Here is an 18278-nt window from a genome sequence, read left to right on the forward strand (position 1 = left end):
GATCTTTTTGATCTAGGGAGCTGGACCTTCTAAAATTTTTGTTATTTAATTTACTCTTAGGACATGGTTTAACAACATTTTTGTGAAACAAGATCAACTGTTGTATTTATTCCCCTTTTTAGATTGAGCACTGGATCAAAAGCATATAATTCTGTTATACTCAAGGTCACTTTATTTCCCTACTTAGGCAAAGTGGGATCGTGCTGTGGTATTAGCTTCAATTCTCAGAAAAAAGTTCTCTCTCTCTCTCCCTTTTGCAGATACATGTCTACTGCTAAAACTCACCAGTTTCATTGAAAAGGTGGGAATAAACAACATATTATGGTCTTGACCAAGCCAAACAACTTAAGGGTAAAATTAGAGCAACTATTAAAAGGCCATATTAAAAGGCTACAAAGCCATCCTGTGATAAAGTCACTAGTTGGAGATTTCTTTTCATTTGGGTGATCAATTTTACAGACATCAAATAATGAAGCCAATAGGTCCTGGGTGAGGGATAGGTAGGCTCCCTCATACCCCCAGCATTTTGAAACACTACTACTATGATACAAATGTCACTATAAAGATCTGTATCCCAGGAGCTACTACTGACATTCTTTAATGGAGTCATACTTTTTAATCTCAGCAAACACTGTAGAATGAGGACAAGGGGCCAAGGTTATCAGTGGGACAATTTGCTCAGGTTAATTTTGATTCTTCATTGAGATCTATGCTGATACATCTGAAAACCAAAGTCCCTTGGCAGTTTTCTCAACACCTCACTGGCTTCTCTGATTAGAGCCAACAAAGACTGGCACTTTATTTCCTGAAAGAATACTGTGGAACAAATCTGCAGTTAAACCTGGGCATCATGATTATTGGGTGGGGGGGTATGAGCTTTGAGCATGAAGAGTCTAAGTGAGGTAGTGATGGACAATGATGGCCAGTGATGGACAATATTGATGACCGAAGGAGAGGAGAACCTTGTCCTCATCCGTTGGACTTAATGCCAGGTGATAACTCAAGCACTAAGTCTCCAGAAGATCTGGGGTAACGGTGTAATTTTCTAGTTATTTTGTCAACGTTCCTTTATCTCTCCTTTGCAGAACCCCTACATACATACTACCGTCTGTGCGTCAGGAAATTCAGGCTTTTTAAGAAATTTGATTGTACTTGGATAAAAGACTCGTGTGTCAGACATTTGTAAGAGATCTTGCGTTTCTCACGTATTTGGGAGGGAGTGATCACTGGATCAACTTGCTGTGGGTCCATGCTTCCTCTTCCACCATTACTTCTCATTCCTACTGCCTCTCTTTACTCTGATGTGGTTGAGTTTTGCTGCTCATCTGTGACATCTCCAACTACCAGAGAAGCCCCTGCATTATTTAGCAATGTTTTAGAGAAGACAGAGGCTAAAACATAAGAATCTAATGTCTACAGACTTGAAGGCACTTGGAGGCCATGTTTTGCAATTACCATGACGGAACGAGTACCTGCAATGGTGATTACAGTTGAAGGAATCGGGTGTTCTCTAGCAAGAACTTTCCTGAAGATAGGTTGGCCTAGCAAAAGGACAGGTAGAAAGTCAGTTGAAGAGATGGTGTTGGTTTGCTACCAGAACGTTGTGGAATTAATAAACACCATATCCACTGCAAGCCATGTTAGTGGGGGATGGAGTGTAGATTCCAGGCAAATACTCTGCATTCATCACAGGATGGATCTCTGGTGGTTTCAGAGGGAGGTTACTGTCCACAAGTGAAGCAAGTGTTCTGTGAGACAAACTAGACTATGTTTGTTATGTATGATTATGAATAGATAATGCCAGGTTCCTCCAGGGGTCTGGAAGCGAAGAGCAAGGTCTTTCAAATGACTGCTTCCAGAGTGTATATCATGAAACAACAAGAAGCACTTGGTGTTCTGACCATTCTTGTGGTGTTGAAGTCTATTAGTGCCAACAATATGACCTCGAACAGGCTATCTCTTCCATGTCCCACATTTAAAATGAGGATAACAGTACCTGCTTTATTTTTTGAAGGTTAAGTAAATGTAGTCAACATGTTCACTACATTTTTCACTCCCTGAAGAGTCTGAAGGGTGTCATCATCATCACAGCAAGTGCTGGGAGAACTAGGGCCTAGTCCTCATTCACTGACTGTTAGATCTAACTGCTGTTTTATCCTATCAAAATCAGTCCAGAATTGATGTGGGAATCAAGAGACTTGGCGCTCAATGACAAGCCTGCCATTTGCTTGCCATTTATTCAATTTGGGCAAGGGATTTCTCCTCTTGGAGATCCATTTTCCTCAATTGTGAAACAAAGCAAATACATATGCGTTATCTATTTTTTGGAGTGATGGAAGTGTTTCTAACTGTCAGAATGTTCATAGTTTGGTTTCCTTAAAAAGTCTTGCATGAGAATGATATTGTAGGGAGAGTAATATTAACAGTATCATCATTGGATATTATAACTTTAATTAGGGAATCCTATATCTATATGTTTAAGAAGTTCCATGTCTTCTCTATATTGAGCCAAAAAACTGAATTTTATTAAAATATCCATATTACATATTTGCTTCAGTTTTCTCCCTTGGACTCTCCTTCATTTTTCATTTATCTAGAATACATAATTGCATCATTTATAAGACAAGCTGGGGTTTGAATTGAAAATATATATAATGTGTAATTTCTAGAAATAAAGGTAGAAATGAAGGGGTTGCAGTGGAGAAACAGAAACAGAACAATGCTGGGGTTAGGCAAATCATCACATGGTTTTAGAGTCAGAAGGCCCTGAGATGAGGGGTAGGGATTTATCTCTCGGAGCCTTTTCCCTTTCCTATAAGAACAGTAAAAATCCATAAGGATGGTAATAAATGATGATTCTCACAAACTCTAATGAGCTATAATATGTAGAGTATTGCCATAAAACTGGAAGGTCAAGAAGAAATGAGTTTACAGATCCAAACAAAGGCCTTTGAACGAGGCAAGGCCTAGAACAAATTCCGAAAGTACCTCTAGTACGTAATCTAATACGATCTCTAAAATATTCAGGTTAAGCTGCAGACCAAATGGCCTTTTCAATTTCCATACATCCTGCCTTAAGTTTAGATGTTCACACTTAGCCATGCAAATCTACATAAAAGCTGCAGGCAACCTCCAATGGCTGAATGAATTCTTCTCTATTTTCTCTCCCTCTCAAAGTCTTGACTTCAAAATCTCAGACTTCAAAGAAAACTCTTTAGACTCTAAGGATACATTCTACTGTGTAGACCCTAAGTTTTAGAACTCCCTTTTGCAGGGTCAAGTGTGAATACTAGGCATTCTGGGCAATGGAAAGAGAGACAGTATCTAGGTAAGTCAAAATGGGCAATGTAGAAACTGCAATGGTACTCAAACATTCTCTTGTTCTAAATGGCATTGATTTCAAGTATTCGGAGGAAATAACAACTAAAAAACCTGGGTTTTTAGGTTAAAATTTCAGTTATAGAGAGTACTTGGTGAACTACCTGACATGGAAGAATATTTTGAAGAAAGTATAAGCCCTGGAAATGAATTCTTCACATAGTTAATGATACAGAAATCCCTGCACTTGTTTCATATGTAACCTCAATAACACAGAATGGAGTGAGGTTCAGATGAGTCAGATGTAAGGAATCCTATATAGAAACTTATCTTGTTTCACATTTGTTATCCTTTGGAAGTTCTGGGGTTTGAACTCAAGGCTTTGGGTTTATGACAAGTGATCTACTTAAGCCATGCCTCCATCCTTAGGTTTAATGTTTTTATCCTTTTCAAATTTCTGTGTCTCTGAGATCTAGCAATCATTTTGCTAGATCATTTTGTTAAGTGTTGTGATTAGAAAGAAGCAGTTGGAAGGAAGTAACTTTCTGTATTTAGAAAGTTTCCCTTTGGACAGGATCACATTGTAACTGTGTGTTTAGTATTATACATTAGTTCCAGCTCTTGCCAGTCTTTTTAGTACTAGGAATTTGGATATTTCCTTCTAAATACTTTTGGTCAGCTCTATGATTCTTAAAATTGTGATATCTTTATGATATATTGGGATCTTTTGATATATGCACATGATAATCACAATAACAACAAATTGTAAAAATTGGTCCAGTGTCAAAAATGTGCACATTTTAAGCTTTCCATGTGAAGTTTCTTACAAATAAATACAACACAATACACACATGTTGTTAATCTGTAAGGTGTTAACTGTGTAAAAGTAGCAAGAGCACACACCTTGTGCCACAGTTAAATGTTAAAAGTAGGTTATGGGAGAGGTGGGTTTGGTTTGATCTTTACATTATTTGGGGGAGAAATAAGAAAAAATTATCTTACCATACAGGTATTTTCCTTAATTAAAAACAGATAAAAATCAGATTTTTTTCAATGTAATAGTATGCTTAAAGCAAGACCATACAAATAAAATTAGATAGCATTATGTTTCAAAACTTCATACCTGTTAGTGTGAAGTCACCTAAAAAAGAAAAAGAAAACAAACAAATGTTACAATTTAAATTTTACTTCAAATAACAAAGATTATGACATTCAACAACTCAATGAAAACTTGACAAATGCACAATTTAAAAGAATATGAAAACATCCATTCATGACAAAATCATGAAGTCTTTTAAAATTATGAATTAAATGCACAAATTATTCTTAATTTATGTGAGTATCTGAGAGATCACTGATTTTTTTTAAGTTATGATCATTTAAAATACAATTTAATTGATTTGACCTTAATTAAAATGAGGCCAATGACCCTAAACAATAATCTCACTGCCCAATCAATAGACATAAAAATCAGAGAGCTATTATTGCATTACCTGACAGAAATGGAAAAATGGAAAGGAAATTTAAGAAGGGAAATGCTTACCAAGCTCATTCAATAACAGGGCTGTGAAGGAAACAGAGACAAACACAGAATAAGAGAACAGATGAGTAATGAAAGCAAGAGGAATATCAGCAGAAAGAAACTCAGGCAGATCTCACTATAGTGGTAAAAAGCCACCTCTACAAATCCTGGGTACAGCCCGAGGAAATGTAAGATTGGGAATAATTCCAAATACATGATCCCAACAGAAATACTTTCAAATGCCTTAGACTGTAAAAATACATCGCTTTATATAAAATTGTTTTAATTTAATAAAACATTTCTACTATGTATGTTTTTATGTGTTACATGTATCTACAAACTATAGTAGAAATCTTGTATGCAATTAAATCCTTAACTTGATTTAAGTGGCATTTTCCTTATTAATTATTGACTGGGAGTTACTTGATAAGCATTTGGAAATTTTAAATCATTAAGGAGCACAGGTATCACACATGTGAATTACTAAGAACAGGCAAAAGATCCTAAGAAATTTTATTTTGGCTATCATGAGTCTTTGGTCCAAGGTAAAGCTCTTTCTCTCTTTCTGGGCATTCTATTTGGAGTATATTTTGGTACTAAGCATTGTTTATATGTCTAAAGTTCCTAAATCCCAAGAGCCCCAGGAATTGACTCCTATCTATATGTCTTTATTAGTGACTTCAGCACAATGGATGATCAGAGTGTGCTTTGTAGACATAGGATTCCACAGAAACCAACTGGGTAGGGAGTGTGGGGGAGAACACATGACTTTTCAATGATAACTTTTAAACACAGATTATAGCATTTTATTTTAATGAAAGCCTTCTGGGTCAATCTATCAAATAAATTATTTCCTAGGCTCTACATGGGAATGTTACAATTACTTTTTAAGGTACAGTTTTCTCTCTCATGGTAGTGGTAACTCAAGTAACCATTTAAAAAGAAGTCAATAATTTTATTGATGATGAGAGTGCCACCAAGTAATTTTAATTTTCTTTTACATGAAGGTATATTTTTCTAAAATGACAATTGAAAGAGCTGTATCCAATATTCTCTTCCCTTAGATAAAAGACAGCTCTTTGGAGGAATGCATTTGGGAACTAAGTGATGTTTGTTAATAAGACATTTTTTAAAATCTCACTTCTATAAGACATCAGCATAGTTTTCTAAAGTGTCCTTTCTTGCTTTTTCCTACTTATGAAGCTTATTAGATATGCTGCATCCAAATTGGTCTCAAATGTACCTTTCTCCACCATTCCAAAGTTTCTTTTTGCCATTTTGAACTTCACTAAGTCAGGAATGTGCACTTTCTTTTAAGACCTCTGATAGACCTTGTGGTCAGAAAGTTACCAAAAATTAGTCTTACATACTTAATATTTCCACTCTATATGTAAAAAAATGTGTAAATTTCATGTGACATAGTCTATCTACTCTCTGATCACTGACGGCTATAATTAATAAGAACAATCAACAGATAGGATTCTCACTTTACATATATAATTTCATCAGCAGTATTTCTTTTAAAGTGATCACTGTCAAAGGATAATTATAGGAATCCTTAGTAATAATTCAGAACAAAGATTCCAATCCTTACTTATCAAATATAAACTATATAAAATACAAAATAAAAGCGGTAAAAAGAATTGGATCCTTTTTCAAATGATTCTTCAAATTTTAAGTATGAATTAGCAAAACTAATGGTAATGCTATTGTTATTTTTCTTTTTCACTCTTTATGTTAAAATTCATTAATTCCATAAGAATCAGAAGACTTTGGAACGTAAGGCCAGATAGGCCTTAAATAGCTCACTAGAGGATTATCTACTACCAAACCTAATAAAAATAACTTGACTATCATTTTGCATATGTGGTACATTTTAAATATCATATTTTAAGGTATGAAAACTTTGTTCTGAAATTAATACTAGAATATGGATAACATACTGTTTTATGATTTCTATTCTGATTAAATTCTTTTTAACAATTGGGCTTTTAAGTATTATATATTGAATTCTGAAATGTATTATTAGTTGCCATTAGACACATCTGCAAAGTAGTTAGGAAGTAGTTTTTTTTTTCCTTTTAGATTCACTGAGGCAAGATTGATAGGATATTAAGTGGTTTTTGTCACTAACATTTCTGGGGAGATTTAATAGTTGAACTCCAAAGAGCAATAAAAAAAGAAACATGTTCCTTTGTATCATCATTTCTGAATTACTGAACTCTCTTCCAGTGTTAAATAAATCTGGTTGCAATCAAGGTTAGTCAGCATTTCAAAGAAAATGGGCATCATTTGGTGCAAATGTGAATTAGGGAATGCAGATGAATTTGCTAAGTTTCATGGAAGCTGAGGAAGAGGAGAGAGTTAAGTGTGAGAGTAGGGAGACACAGAGAGAGAAGAGTACAATTTCTCGCTGGTATGTCTTTATATACTCTCACACCTTTCATTCCTCTTCTTATCCATATTGGTTCCTCAAGCTCAAGGAAGAATCTGCTCTTTTTCTCATATTCCTCACGGTCAAATAGTCTAATGGTAATGATTTTCCTGTAGGAACACAAGACAAAGGCAAAACGAATGGTTGGAGTCACACGCTCATGCTCTAGATGTCCACCAAGCTGGATGTTACTGTGATGTTACAGAGGGAGATCTGGCAGCACATGGAACTCCAGACCTACGTAAAAGGGCATCTTGAGTCCTCTCAGCTGGCCTCCATTTAGTTTGCTGTGCTGAGGAATCCCTTGCACAAATTCTTCCCAATTTAGTTAGCAAACATTTAGGCTTCCCAAATCAGAACGAAACATCAGAAAAGTGGCTCAACTTTGACCACGTATAGCATCTGCATCAACCTTCCCAGAAGAGGAGGCTTGATTGGCTGCATGGAAAATTCATCTTCCTGACCTGGAATGTGCAGAGTTGCCACCACTGGCTGACTGAGCTGCAGTCCAGGCCCCTGTGGCCAGTGTGAGATTCATGCCCTGTTACATAGGTGGAGGGATGTGTGCATGGTAAGTCATGTTCTGAAGAGTGCAGGCATCCAAGGAGGCACAGGCCAGCAGAAGCTGTAGGGCTTAGCCCTGGAGCAGCTCCCCCACCTTTCTTCTCACTCATCTCCACCAGGCGGGGCTCTCCAATCTCAAGGAAGAAGGTCTTGTTTTTCTCATATTCCTCATCATCAATTACCTTGACTGATATTGTTTTGCTGAAACAGAGAAGAATAGAAATTGACGAACAAGGGGAAGAAGACAGAAAAGGAACATACAGAAGAGGAAAGCAAGGTTATTGTGGTTACTGAGAGCATAGCTTCTTGTCCAGGGCCACGAAATTAATTTGGAGAAAGCATAGACTCAGTGCTCATAGGTTTGTTTTTTACCATCATGAGAAGGAAAGGCAGGGGAAAAAAACCTCATAACAATAGCAAGGAAAGAAAAATATATTTTAATTTAATAAATGCCTTTCATTACTGAACTGAGTTGTACTCCAGAATTGACTCCTTTAGAATAAGTCAATTAATCACAACAAAATATTAACAGAGCTTATCTCTGACTCCTAGAATCTTGGGGTAGTATTTCCTTCACTGTGCTTTATTATATTTCCAAACCTAATGATTTTAAAATCATAAATTTTTATTAAGACAATAAATGTATAAAATCATTCACTTCTTCCCTATATAATGTATATATAAGATATAAAAATATACAAAATATAATAAAATATAAGCTATATATACATATACATGTGTATATATCTTTCTCTCTTTCTCCATCCAATGTCCTCGAATCTTATTCAGGTTAGTCAGATTTTTCAACCTAGACCACACAGGCAGCTTGTTCATGTTTTGTTTGCTTTTCTAAAGATGGAAACTGTCTTCAAAACAGCTGTTTTGAAAGTGGGGTGGCAGTGGCAGCGGGCGGGGGGAGTCATGATGCTGTAGTTATTTTCATTCATCTCAAAGTCAAATTCTGACTTGCACTAACTCTGCTGTGTACGTTACTTTCAAACTCCACTGATTCAAAACAGAGTTTCAGTAGGAATTCTTTTGAATCTAGCTTTCAGCCATTTTTACCCTTTGGGCTTAGGGCTGTTAAATGACTATCAGGTAGGCAGAACAGATGAAAAGCTATGCAAGTTTCAAGTTCCTTGATCCTTGATGGCTCATCAACCTAATGTTCCATTTTTAATTAATATAGGCTTAAAAAGGTAGCATTTTACAACTTCCTAGGAACTCTATAAACACAGATTTGGTTTTAAAAATATTAACATCTGCCAAGAAGAGTTCTGATTAAGAATTTTGAAACAATGAGTTTCTATAACACAAAATTATTTAATTTTGGTGGTCTTCTGAATGGAAATTGGTTTATAATTTTTTGTTTTTATTTTACTGATCAAAGCCATCAAGTTTCACTCAGACCTGTGCTTACTAAAGACCATTAGTCTTTCTTAGTATGAAAGCAGCATAGTTAAAAGTTGTTCTTACTTTTCTGGATTTCCCAGATTCTAATATCAAATGCTTATATCTTGCTTGTTTGGATTAGCATCATAGAAGTGAGATCAAATGGTGGTTCTGATGGTGTCCTGTTTTTTCTCAGCTGAAGAACATTACTGCTTGATGCTAACATCCTAATATCTCACTCCCAAGATGCTAGAACTCACAAGTCTTTTCTAACTGTCTTCAAAGGCAGATTGGCTATCAAACAATGAATGGAAAAGGTAAATTGGTAAATATATAGACAGAGTTTTACTCTGTTATAAAATAAGAATGCAATTGTTTCATTTAGAGGAAAATGGGTGAAGTGAAATAAGCAAAGTCCCACAAAGATTAATATTGTATGTTCTCTCTCATTGCTGGAATTTAGGAGAAAAAGGGACATGAATGTAAAAGGGGAATTATCAGGAATGCAAAAGGAGGGGAGCAAAGCGAGGAGATAAGAAAAAGTAACATACAGGGTGAACATAATCCAAGTATATTATATGCATTTGTGGAAATGTCATGAAACTGTTTACTTTGTACAATTAATATGCTAATAGAAATCACTTATTTTAGAAGAGATGTTAACAAAACTCCCAGCAATATGACAAAGTTCAATTACATTTACAGAGTGTAGAATTTCTCCCTGTCCTTTAGAATTATTTTCTAGAATTCACCTGTTTACTTTCTACATTAAAAAAAAATCAGCCTGACTTGACTAGATTGGGATACTTCATTGTTTCTTCATGTCTGAAAATACAAAACATTAGAAGATTCCATTGAGAACAGACATTATAAGGCATGATAATAAGCATACTTTCTATTTCAGATCTGAATTTGATTATTTAGATCAAATTTACTCTATAAAACCCCACCCAACACCAACACTATCACCTTTCTTTGTTACCAACACCTGTGCTCTCTAGGTATCCATGTCTGTCTTTTCCTCTTGCAATCTTTTTTTTTAATTAAGTTTTTTTTATTGTGAAAGTACTGTACAAAGGGGTTGCATGAGCCAGTACATTTCTTATCCAGCATTGTTGCCTGCTCCTTTGTTTTTCCCCTACCATCCCTTCCCTCCTACCTCCTCAGCTACCCCCTAACCTGCCTAAATTGTAAAGTTCATTTTTCGACATAGCATCTTGTACATCTCATTGTCGCAATGGTTATATACCTTTACTAATGAAAGCAGTATCATGAGACCAAGGGATAGAGGAACACTGATTGGGCCTTGCCACTGTCCTCAGGACTGATAGGCCAATATCCATTGTCAAGGCACTTCATGATGGGGCACATCACACTGGGTTGCTCCCCACTGTAAATAGAGTACTGTTGCAATACTCTTCCTTACATAAAAACATCTTTATTTTTCTACTTTGTATTCCCAGCCCACATGTCACCGTATATTCTAATGGAATAAAGAAAAATAATTTTAAAAAATAAAGGAAGTTTAGGGAGATGGTTGGAGTCACTTTGCTAGTGAGGGTTTGCATAGTAAATATACTGGTTTTATGCCAAGAGGGCAAATGAAAAAGTTTATCAGGAGAAAACCATTATTCACTTAGATTGTACTCTTTGGAAAAGAATTCAGTATGTGATAACTGACCCAGGAAAATTAAAGATGAAGAAGAAAAGTACATCTGCACTATTGTTGTTACAAGTTACCTCATAAAGATATCTAAAATAGATGGCATTTGCATAACAGCATATCATTTCAAAATCATTTGAAATAGCATCAATAATACCCCTGACAAGAGAAGCCATTAAACTATATATTGATTTCATTTCTTTTGACCAGAAAGCTATTAATAGATAACATGGTTATTAAAGGACATTTATCAGTCCTTAAGAGTTAGCCCCTTAAATCCAATCAAGAAGGCAAAACCAGAAGGCATTAGAATGTTCACATTCTACTTCAGAACAGATTCATTTCTCCCTCCAAGGAAAAACAGCCAATTTGGAACTACCAATGTAATTTTTAAAGGAACATATCCCTAGGATCATACAAGCCAGCCACCTTCTTTCTTACTTTCTGAAGCCTGATGTATAAGGATAGCAGCTGCCAATCAATCCTTTCATCACAGTGCATATTACATGAGATAGACTGGCTTGGTGAAGATTCCAGTAAATACTTGCATATTAGCAGGAATACACCTCTGCTTCTTACTGTTCTGAAAGTAAAACGGAACTCCAAGGACAAGGGTTAACTTCAAGGTCTTCTGGTCTACCCCACTGCTACAACAACCTAGGGATCCCATCTCCCTGAGAACAACACAGATTCATATGGACTGCTCTGTTTTGTTTGCCAATGGGAGTAGTCAGATAGATGCTATAATTTCTTCAAATGAACCCGTTAACAAGATCAAGACTGGAGCAGTTGGGTAGATACAGTCTTTCATCCAGCTGTAACACTGAGAAGAATGAATGGAGAAACTGATATCATGCAATTTTCAACTACCATCATTATTATAAAGAAAATTCACTTGACTATTTTTTATGTAACCCTTTGAAGTTGACCATTATACTATAAAACTGTGTTTTCTGGAAACTAGCAGGGCAGATACAAATCTTATGATAACATTAAAATATTTCTAAATGTGGCCAAAATTATTATGGAACCTCATTTTTGTTCCAATCCAAGAAGAAAACATTAGTTAAGAAAGAATCAAGTTATTTAGTGGCCAAATACAGATCATTCCTTTTGATCTTTACAATGCCTTTCATGTAATGATAGAAGCCCAACATCTGTTATTTCACTTCTCAGGCTCTCTTTCTTATCTGATGTATCTCAAAGGATGCCAACCCACGCCTTTCAAACAGACTGACAAGGCATCCTTGTCTCTGGAAGTGAGTCAGGCAGTGAAAAAGGAAAGGAAGACATGGCCTTATTAGTGGAGATCGAAAAGAAAATTTCTCCCAAATATATTTTAGCTTCTTATTCAACCAAAGGTAGTATATCATGATCTTTTTTGGGTCATTTTTAGTCTTAATTTGTATTTCTGTGGTTTCTTTCCTCTGTCACTGATGTTGGAAAAAGATGATAAAAAGATGAGTTGAAGACTGGAGACTCTTCTCCAGATCCTCACATGAAAGATTTTAAGGAGCATTTCACACAATTTGATGCTATCTTTTTATAAGTATTTACCCTTATTTGGGGGCATACTCAAGAGGTCAGTAGAATGATGGACACTTCCTATTTACTAATTCATATATCTTCCTAACAGTCCTAGAAATAGATGCTTTTTGTTAACCACCTCTGACTCTTAGAGAAGTCAGTGACATCCAAGGACACAAGCTGTTTCTCTTAAGACAAGCTCCCAAATACCTTTTAGGTACATGACCCACAATCAACGACCCGATCATTTACTTATTCAACTGTGCAGTATTTTCACAAGTACTTGAAAGGATGCTAATTATGACTTAACCTTAATATAGAGGGTCACTGTTTTATCTTTACATTCAAGACTGTATGAACATAATGCTGACTCAAATAATTATTAATGTGCTATATTCCATGATGGCTGCCTTATAAAGTTCAATCACTGAGTATATAAAGATTTAATTGGAAAAAAATGCCATAAACAAATAGAGATTCAGCATTGATGAAGACCAACAAGCCAACCAGCAGACTTATGTAGGACTTTTGGATAGGAGTGCAGAAGCTTGGACCCATCTCTGATATACTGAGTCAAGAATCTGCACTTTTAACAAGATTCTAGATGACGCTCTGAGTGATGAAGCATTTGATGCGTTTGAGTTCTTTCCTTAAGCTGGGTAAGCATTTGCATTTCCAACGTGACCATATGTTAGAATCTCCTGTGGAACAGTGTCAACTGTAAATCAAGCTCTCTAATTGTGGGGACCCAGTATGAAAACTTTTCAAGTTTTTAGATGATTTTTAGCTACAGCTAGGAACTAGCTCATGGATAGCCAGAATGTATTTCCTGGTATTTAGAAGTGTGCATTAAATAAATAAATGGGAAGAATGATGAGAAAGTCATAGTGGAAACTAAATTGTGGATGTAATTAGCAATGCAGGTTGAAACATGGGAGGCGTGCTGTGCTTTTTCCTCCACAGGTACTGTCTAGAGTCCGCAGTGTACTTCGAGAAGTTGTTTTCTCTTTGTGAAATGCTGGTCTCAGTAGGCAACCTTAATGGTAAAGGTGAGAAAACACCTTTTACATTCAGACAGCAGAGTTTACACTCAAGAAGAAGCAATTTCCTTTTCAACAAAGTGATAGGAACTCTGGTGATACATTTTATCACAACATTGGCTATATCTAGAGAGAAAAGGAAACTGAAGTGTTAACTTCCTTAGCAGAGAGTAAAGCTTCCTCTCTGTTTCTGTCTCTCCAGAGGGCCTCTGAGCCTTATAAGTCAAAGACCATGTGAGTATAGATGGACTCTTCTACAACTGAGCCTCACACTCTCAGACTCAGAAGAAAAGTGACCCAGGATTGACACACATGTGGATATAGTAACTTTCCAACCACAGTAGAGAGTCAGCAGGTACAATGAGCTTAAAATATGATCTACTGGACACCTGATATGAATAGCTTTCAGCAGATATTCCTATGACTCAAAAAGACGCAAATGATAAAAAAGTAGACCAAGGATATGCACAGGCATTTCTCCAAAGAAAATAAACAAATGGCCAATAAGTGTGTGCAAAAATGCTCTGCCTCAGTAGTCATCAGAAAAACTGCAATGATGATGATGATGATACCCAAAGATAATAACAAGTATGGGTGGGACTATGAAGAAATTGGGGTACTCATACACTACTGTTAGGAATTGAAAAGTGTATAGCAGGCCACTTTGGAAAAGTCCTCAAATGTTTAAAAAGAGTTACCATATAAGACTCAGCAACTCTCCTCCTAAGTGTATGCCAAAGAGAATTATAGACCTAAAATACACAAGAACTTGTACATGTTCATGCATAGCAGCATTATTTATAGTAGCCAAAAAGTGACATTTTAAATATTTAGCAATGCAGATATTTATCAATTGCTTACTAAATAAATAAAATGGAATATAATCACATGATGGAATATTATTTACTCATAAAATGGAATGAAGTACTATTATACATGCTACAACACAGACAAATCTTGTGAATAGTTTGCTAAGTGAAAGATGCCAGACACAAAACATATATTGTGTAATTCCACTTACACAAAGAGTACAGAATGTGACAGAGCATGCTTGTAATCCCACAGACCTGAGAGGCATAGATAGGAGGATTATGGTCTGAAAGTAACCCTAGGGGGAAAAATACAAGTCCCTATCTGAAAAATAATTAAAGAAAAAAATGAAAAGAAAAAAGAAAGACTGGTACAAGGCCCAGGTGGTAGAGCATTCACCCAGCAAATACAAGGCTCTGAGTTCAAACTTCAGTACCACTGTTCTCCCCTCCTTCCCCCTGCCCATCTTTTCACAAAAGATCCAGAGTAGACAAATCCAGAGACAGAAAGTATATCAGGGATTGCCTAGGACTAAGGGTTTAGGGTAAAAGGAGAACAAGGTGACCGCTAATAGGTATAGGACTACATTTCAAGATGATTTTAAAAAAAAGTTCTGAAGTGGATTTTTATGACGATTATAATTTCTGAGACCACACTAATGCCAACTGAATTGGGTTATTTAAATTGATTTAATTCTATAGTGTGTGCATTTTATCTCAATGTAGCTGCTATGGGGGAATAAAATAGCTTTAGAATAAATCATAGTCTTTAGAAAAGGCTGCTTCCTGGGATGAGAAGAAAAAAAAAGTGCATGAATTGTTAGTATTTTCAGTAAGGAAATTCAAATTCTGCTAGCACTGGGGTGCTTCATGCCATGAGACAGAGAAAAGCACTTACATTAAAGCTAAGTACCTTTCTTGTGTCTGTCTTCCTTGCTGCTCCCTTCCCAGGATGCAACCATACCATTGGCTATTGATGTTATTTTGACTTGGCTAAGCAGTTCCAGTGGTATAACCTCAGGCCTGGTTTCCTTGGCTGGTCTCTTTTTTCCAAAGTAGAAAGTCTTATGAAAATGCCAGAAGCAACATTTCCTCCATGGTATTGGTTTAAAAGGGAAAGGACTATCATCACAGGTTAGGCCAGCTGCCCTGGCAGAGTCAGTAGCATTTTCCACCACTTTGGGTGGGGGTCTTTAGCTCCTTTATGGACACTTATCTTCTCTATCGACAGAGAATGATGTTTCTCTGAGTTGCTCTCGTATCCTTTGCTTTAAATTCCTAGTGTATTTTAAACATTTTCTCCTCACTTGATTGGTGAGTTGATGGTTGATTTGGGCTTAGAGAAAGTAGAGAAAATGATGGAGATGACTCATATATCCCATATATATATCTATTCTTGTGTTCTCTAAGTGACCCAAAGCTATTCCCCTCTCTAGAAAACACTCCAAATAAGAAAAGGTTACTCTCCATATTATTTGTACTATACTATTTTTGCTATATTTTCAAGTCATTGGCGAGAAACTGTAGGAATCGATTCCTCTGGCAATTTGCATAATATCCTATGCTGCACTGGTCATAGAAAAAGGACTGGGTCATGACTGAATCTTCTGATTATGTGGTTGAAAAGGTCATGCGAATCTCAGGCTACCTAGATTCAGGTCTTGACTCTAGAGTATGAGTAGCTGTGTATGTGTGTTAGCTTTGGCATATTTCTATCCATCAATGTTATAATTTATCAAATGAGATCAGTGCAACTCACTTCAGAGTATTATAATGTTCATGGTGTTGTCATGCCCAAAATCATGGGTATCATCATTTAGGAAATAGGGACAAAGTAATGTAAAGATCAGATAATATAAAGCGTATGAAAATTTTCTTAAGAAAGGACTACAAAATGGCAAAAAGGCACTGTTGTCAAAACTGCAAAGCAGTTGCTTATTCTGAAATTCTTTTGTGCTGCCCCATTACTGGCAGACAGATGGTGAAGACTGATGTCAGGAAATGTTCAATGAGATAATGAGCAGAACCTCCAAAATCTACTCTCACAATCCATGTAATGGGGTCCGAATGCACACATCTGAACTTCAAGAAATAAGGAGGTCAGAGCTGCTGTTTCCCAGACCCAGCTCTGCCAGATCCCCATTCACTACCAGCTAGGTAACAGAGGGGTCTGAAGGCTTACTTTGTAGTAGCCTCGGCAATGAAGCAGAGCCTGACAGTGCTATTCTGTAATTGAAATGGACTCTAAGGATGAGAGTTGCTAAAGTAGCTAAGCCAAGTAATTCTCCAGGAGGCCTTGTCATCCAACCCTCGTCAAGTGGTAATTGAAATTGCTTCAGCTAAGTGAGGGCAAAGGATAGCTAAAATCCTGCAGTTTCAGGGAGACAAGAGGGAAGGGGTTAGAGACCACTGAAGAGGGGCTTTCCAATACAACCTTGCGCTATTTTATTTTCTTTTGCTCACTTATGAAAGGGAATGACAATAAGTTCATGCTTTAAAATGTAAAGCAGGGACACTTAAAATTGTTCTTTGGTCTTTCTCCCTTTAGCATTCAATTTTCAGCTTCAGTCTACTATGATAAGTTGGTACATATCTGGAGTCACATCGTTTGGGAGGCCTAGACAGAAGGATAGAGAATTAGAGGCCAACCCAGGTTACATAGAGACATTGTCTCAAAAATAAATGAACAAGCCAAACAAAAGCAAAGAACCTCTAAAAACATGAGCATAGCTTAGAAATCTAAGGGAATAATCTATGTTTGGAATTGGTACTTAAGAAAAAGCGAAGAAAAACCTAGGAACTACTTTTTCTCTTTTGTAGGCACAGCTGACCTCTTGAAAGAGATAATTGCAGGGTCCAATTATTGCCCCAAATGAATATTCACTAGATATTCTAGAATCCTGCAAGGTGCTAACATATTAGGGCAAGACACCAAAAAATATAGGAGAAATGTTTACTAAGAGAAAGTGACAAGAGTTCATTAAAAATTGAACATAGTTTGTGATATATAACATTTCTCTCTTACAATTTTACATGTAGTCAATCAACGTCAATCTTAAGGAGACTATCCTACTAAGGATCTTGGGTTTGTTTCTATATATGTATGCTGAACAATTTGGAAATTTAGTGAAAAAGCAAATGGATCAAACTTTGGAAACAACACCATAGCTGAAATATGTCAAAGCAGATCATAGTCATCTATCTATCTATCTATCATCTATCTATCTATCTATCTATCTATCTATCTATCTATCTATCTATCATCTATCTATCTATCTATCTATCTATCTATCTATCTATCTATCTATCTATCTATCTATCTTTTTAAAATAATATTGATGTACAAAAGTTCTGTAAGAGGTACACTTTGAACAAAATGATGTAGGATTCTCAATTTCTTATTTATTTATTGTGTGTGTGTGTGTGTGTGTGTGTATGCCAGTTCTGTGGCTGGCTGAACTCAGGGCCTAGACATTGTCCCCGAGTTTTTCTGCTCATAGTTTGTGCTCCACTACTTGAGGCACAGCTCTACTTCTGGCTTTTCGTGATTAATTGGAGATAAGAGTCTCATTCTCTCCAGTGAGACTTTTCTTTCTGGGCTGGATCTTCAAATCTCAGCCTCCTGAGTAGTTAGGATTTCACATGTAAGCCACTGGCACATGGCCACTGCCTTAACATTTATTCAGGAGCTGAAGATGTTGTTCAGTGTTAGAGCAACATGCTCAGTTCCCTGGGTTTCATTCCTCGCACCACCACCACCAGGAAAAGTATAACTAATTTTTAGGACTATGCATTTGTCATAATCAGAGATCTTCATTGTACTTCTTTAACACAGATTCTCTAGAAAACATTGTTTTCATAAATATGTCCAAGCAGAGGATAATGAGCCTATCCTTCCTGGAAGATGCGGCCAGACAACGGTGAGTTCAAAGTCAGCTTTATCTATACAGTGAGTTGCGGTCTAATAAAAAAAATCAAAGTACCTGTGGCAAAGAACATCTTTCCTATA

The 18278-nt window shown here is 36.3% G+C and overlaps 1 protein-coding gene across 17 annotated transcripts in view; it reads right to left on the bottom strand.

Annotated features, from left to right (window-relative positions):
• Slc8a1 (solute carrier family 8 member A1) overlaps positions 1-18278 on the bottom strand; it is a 359713-nt gene that overhangs the window by 61053 nt on the left and 280382 nt on the right. For 5 of the 17 annotated variants that reach the window (XM_070025448.1, XM_070025449.1, XM_070025450.1 and 2 more), the window contains exons 3-7: positions 7933-8039; positions 4862-4882; positions 4442-4459; positions 4321-4335; positions 1473-1541 (exon numbers count right to left, since the gene is read on the bottom strand). In XM_070025448.1, the coding sequence (XP_069881549.1) occupies positions 1473-1541; positions 4321-4335; positions 4442-4459; positions 4862-4882; positions 7933-8039 (230 nt within the window). Of the gene's footprint in view, positions 1-1472; positions 1542-4320; positions 4336-4441; positions 4460-4861; positions 4883-7280; positions 7385-7932; positions 8040-18278 lie in introns of all 17 variants that reach the window. The other 12 variants (XM_070025452.1, XM_070025460.1, XM_070025453.1 and 9 more) reach the window with 6 other exon arrangements.

The sequence above is a fragment of the Dipodomys merriami genome, unplaced genomic scaffold (genome assembly GCF_024711535.1).
Source record: "Dipodomys merriami isolate MVZ:Mamm:240054 unplaced genomic scaffold, mDipMer1.0.p SCAF_17, whole genome shotgun sequence".
Classification (NCBI taxonomy): Eukaryota; Metazoa; Chordata; class Mammalia; order Rodentia; family Heteromyidae; genus Dipodomys; species Dipodomys merriami.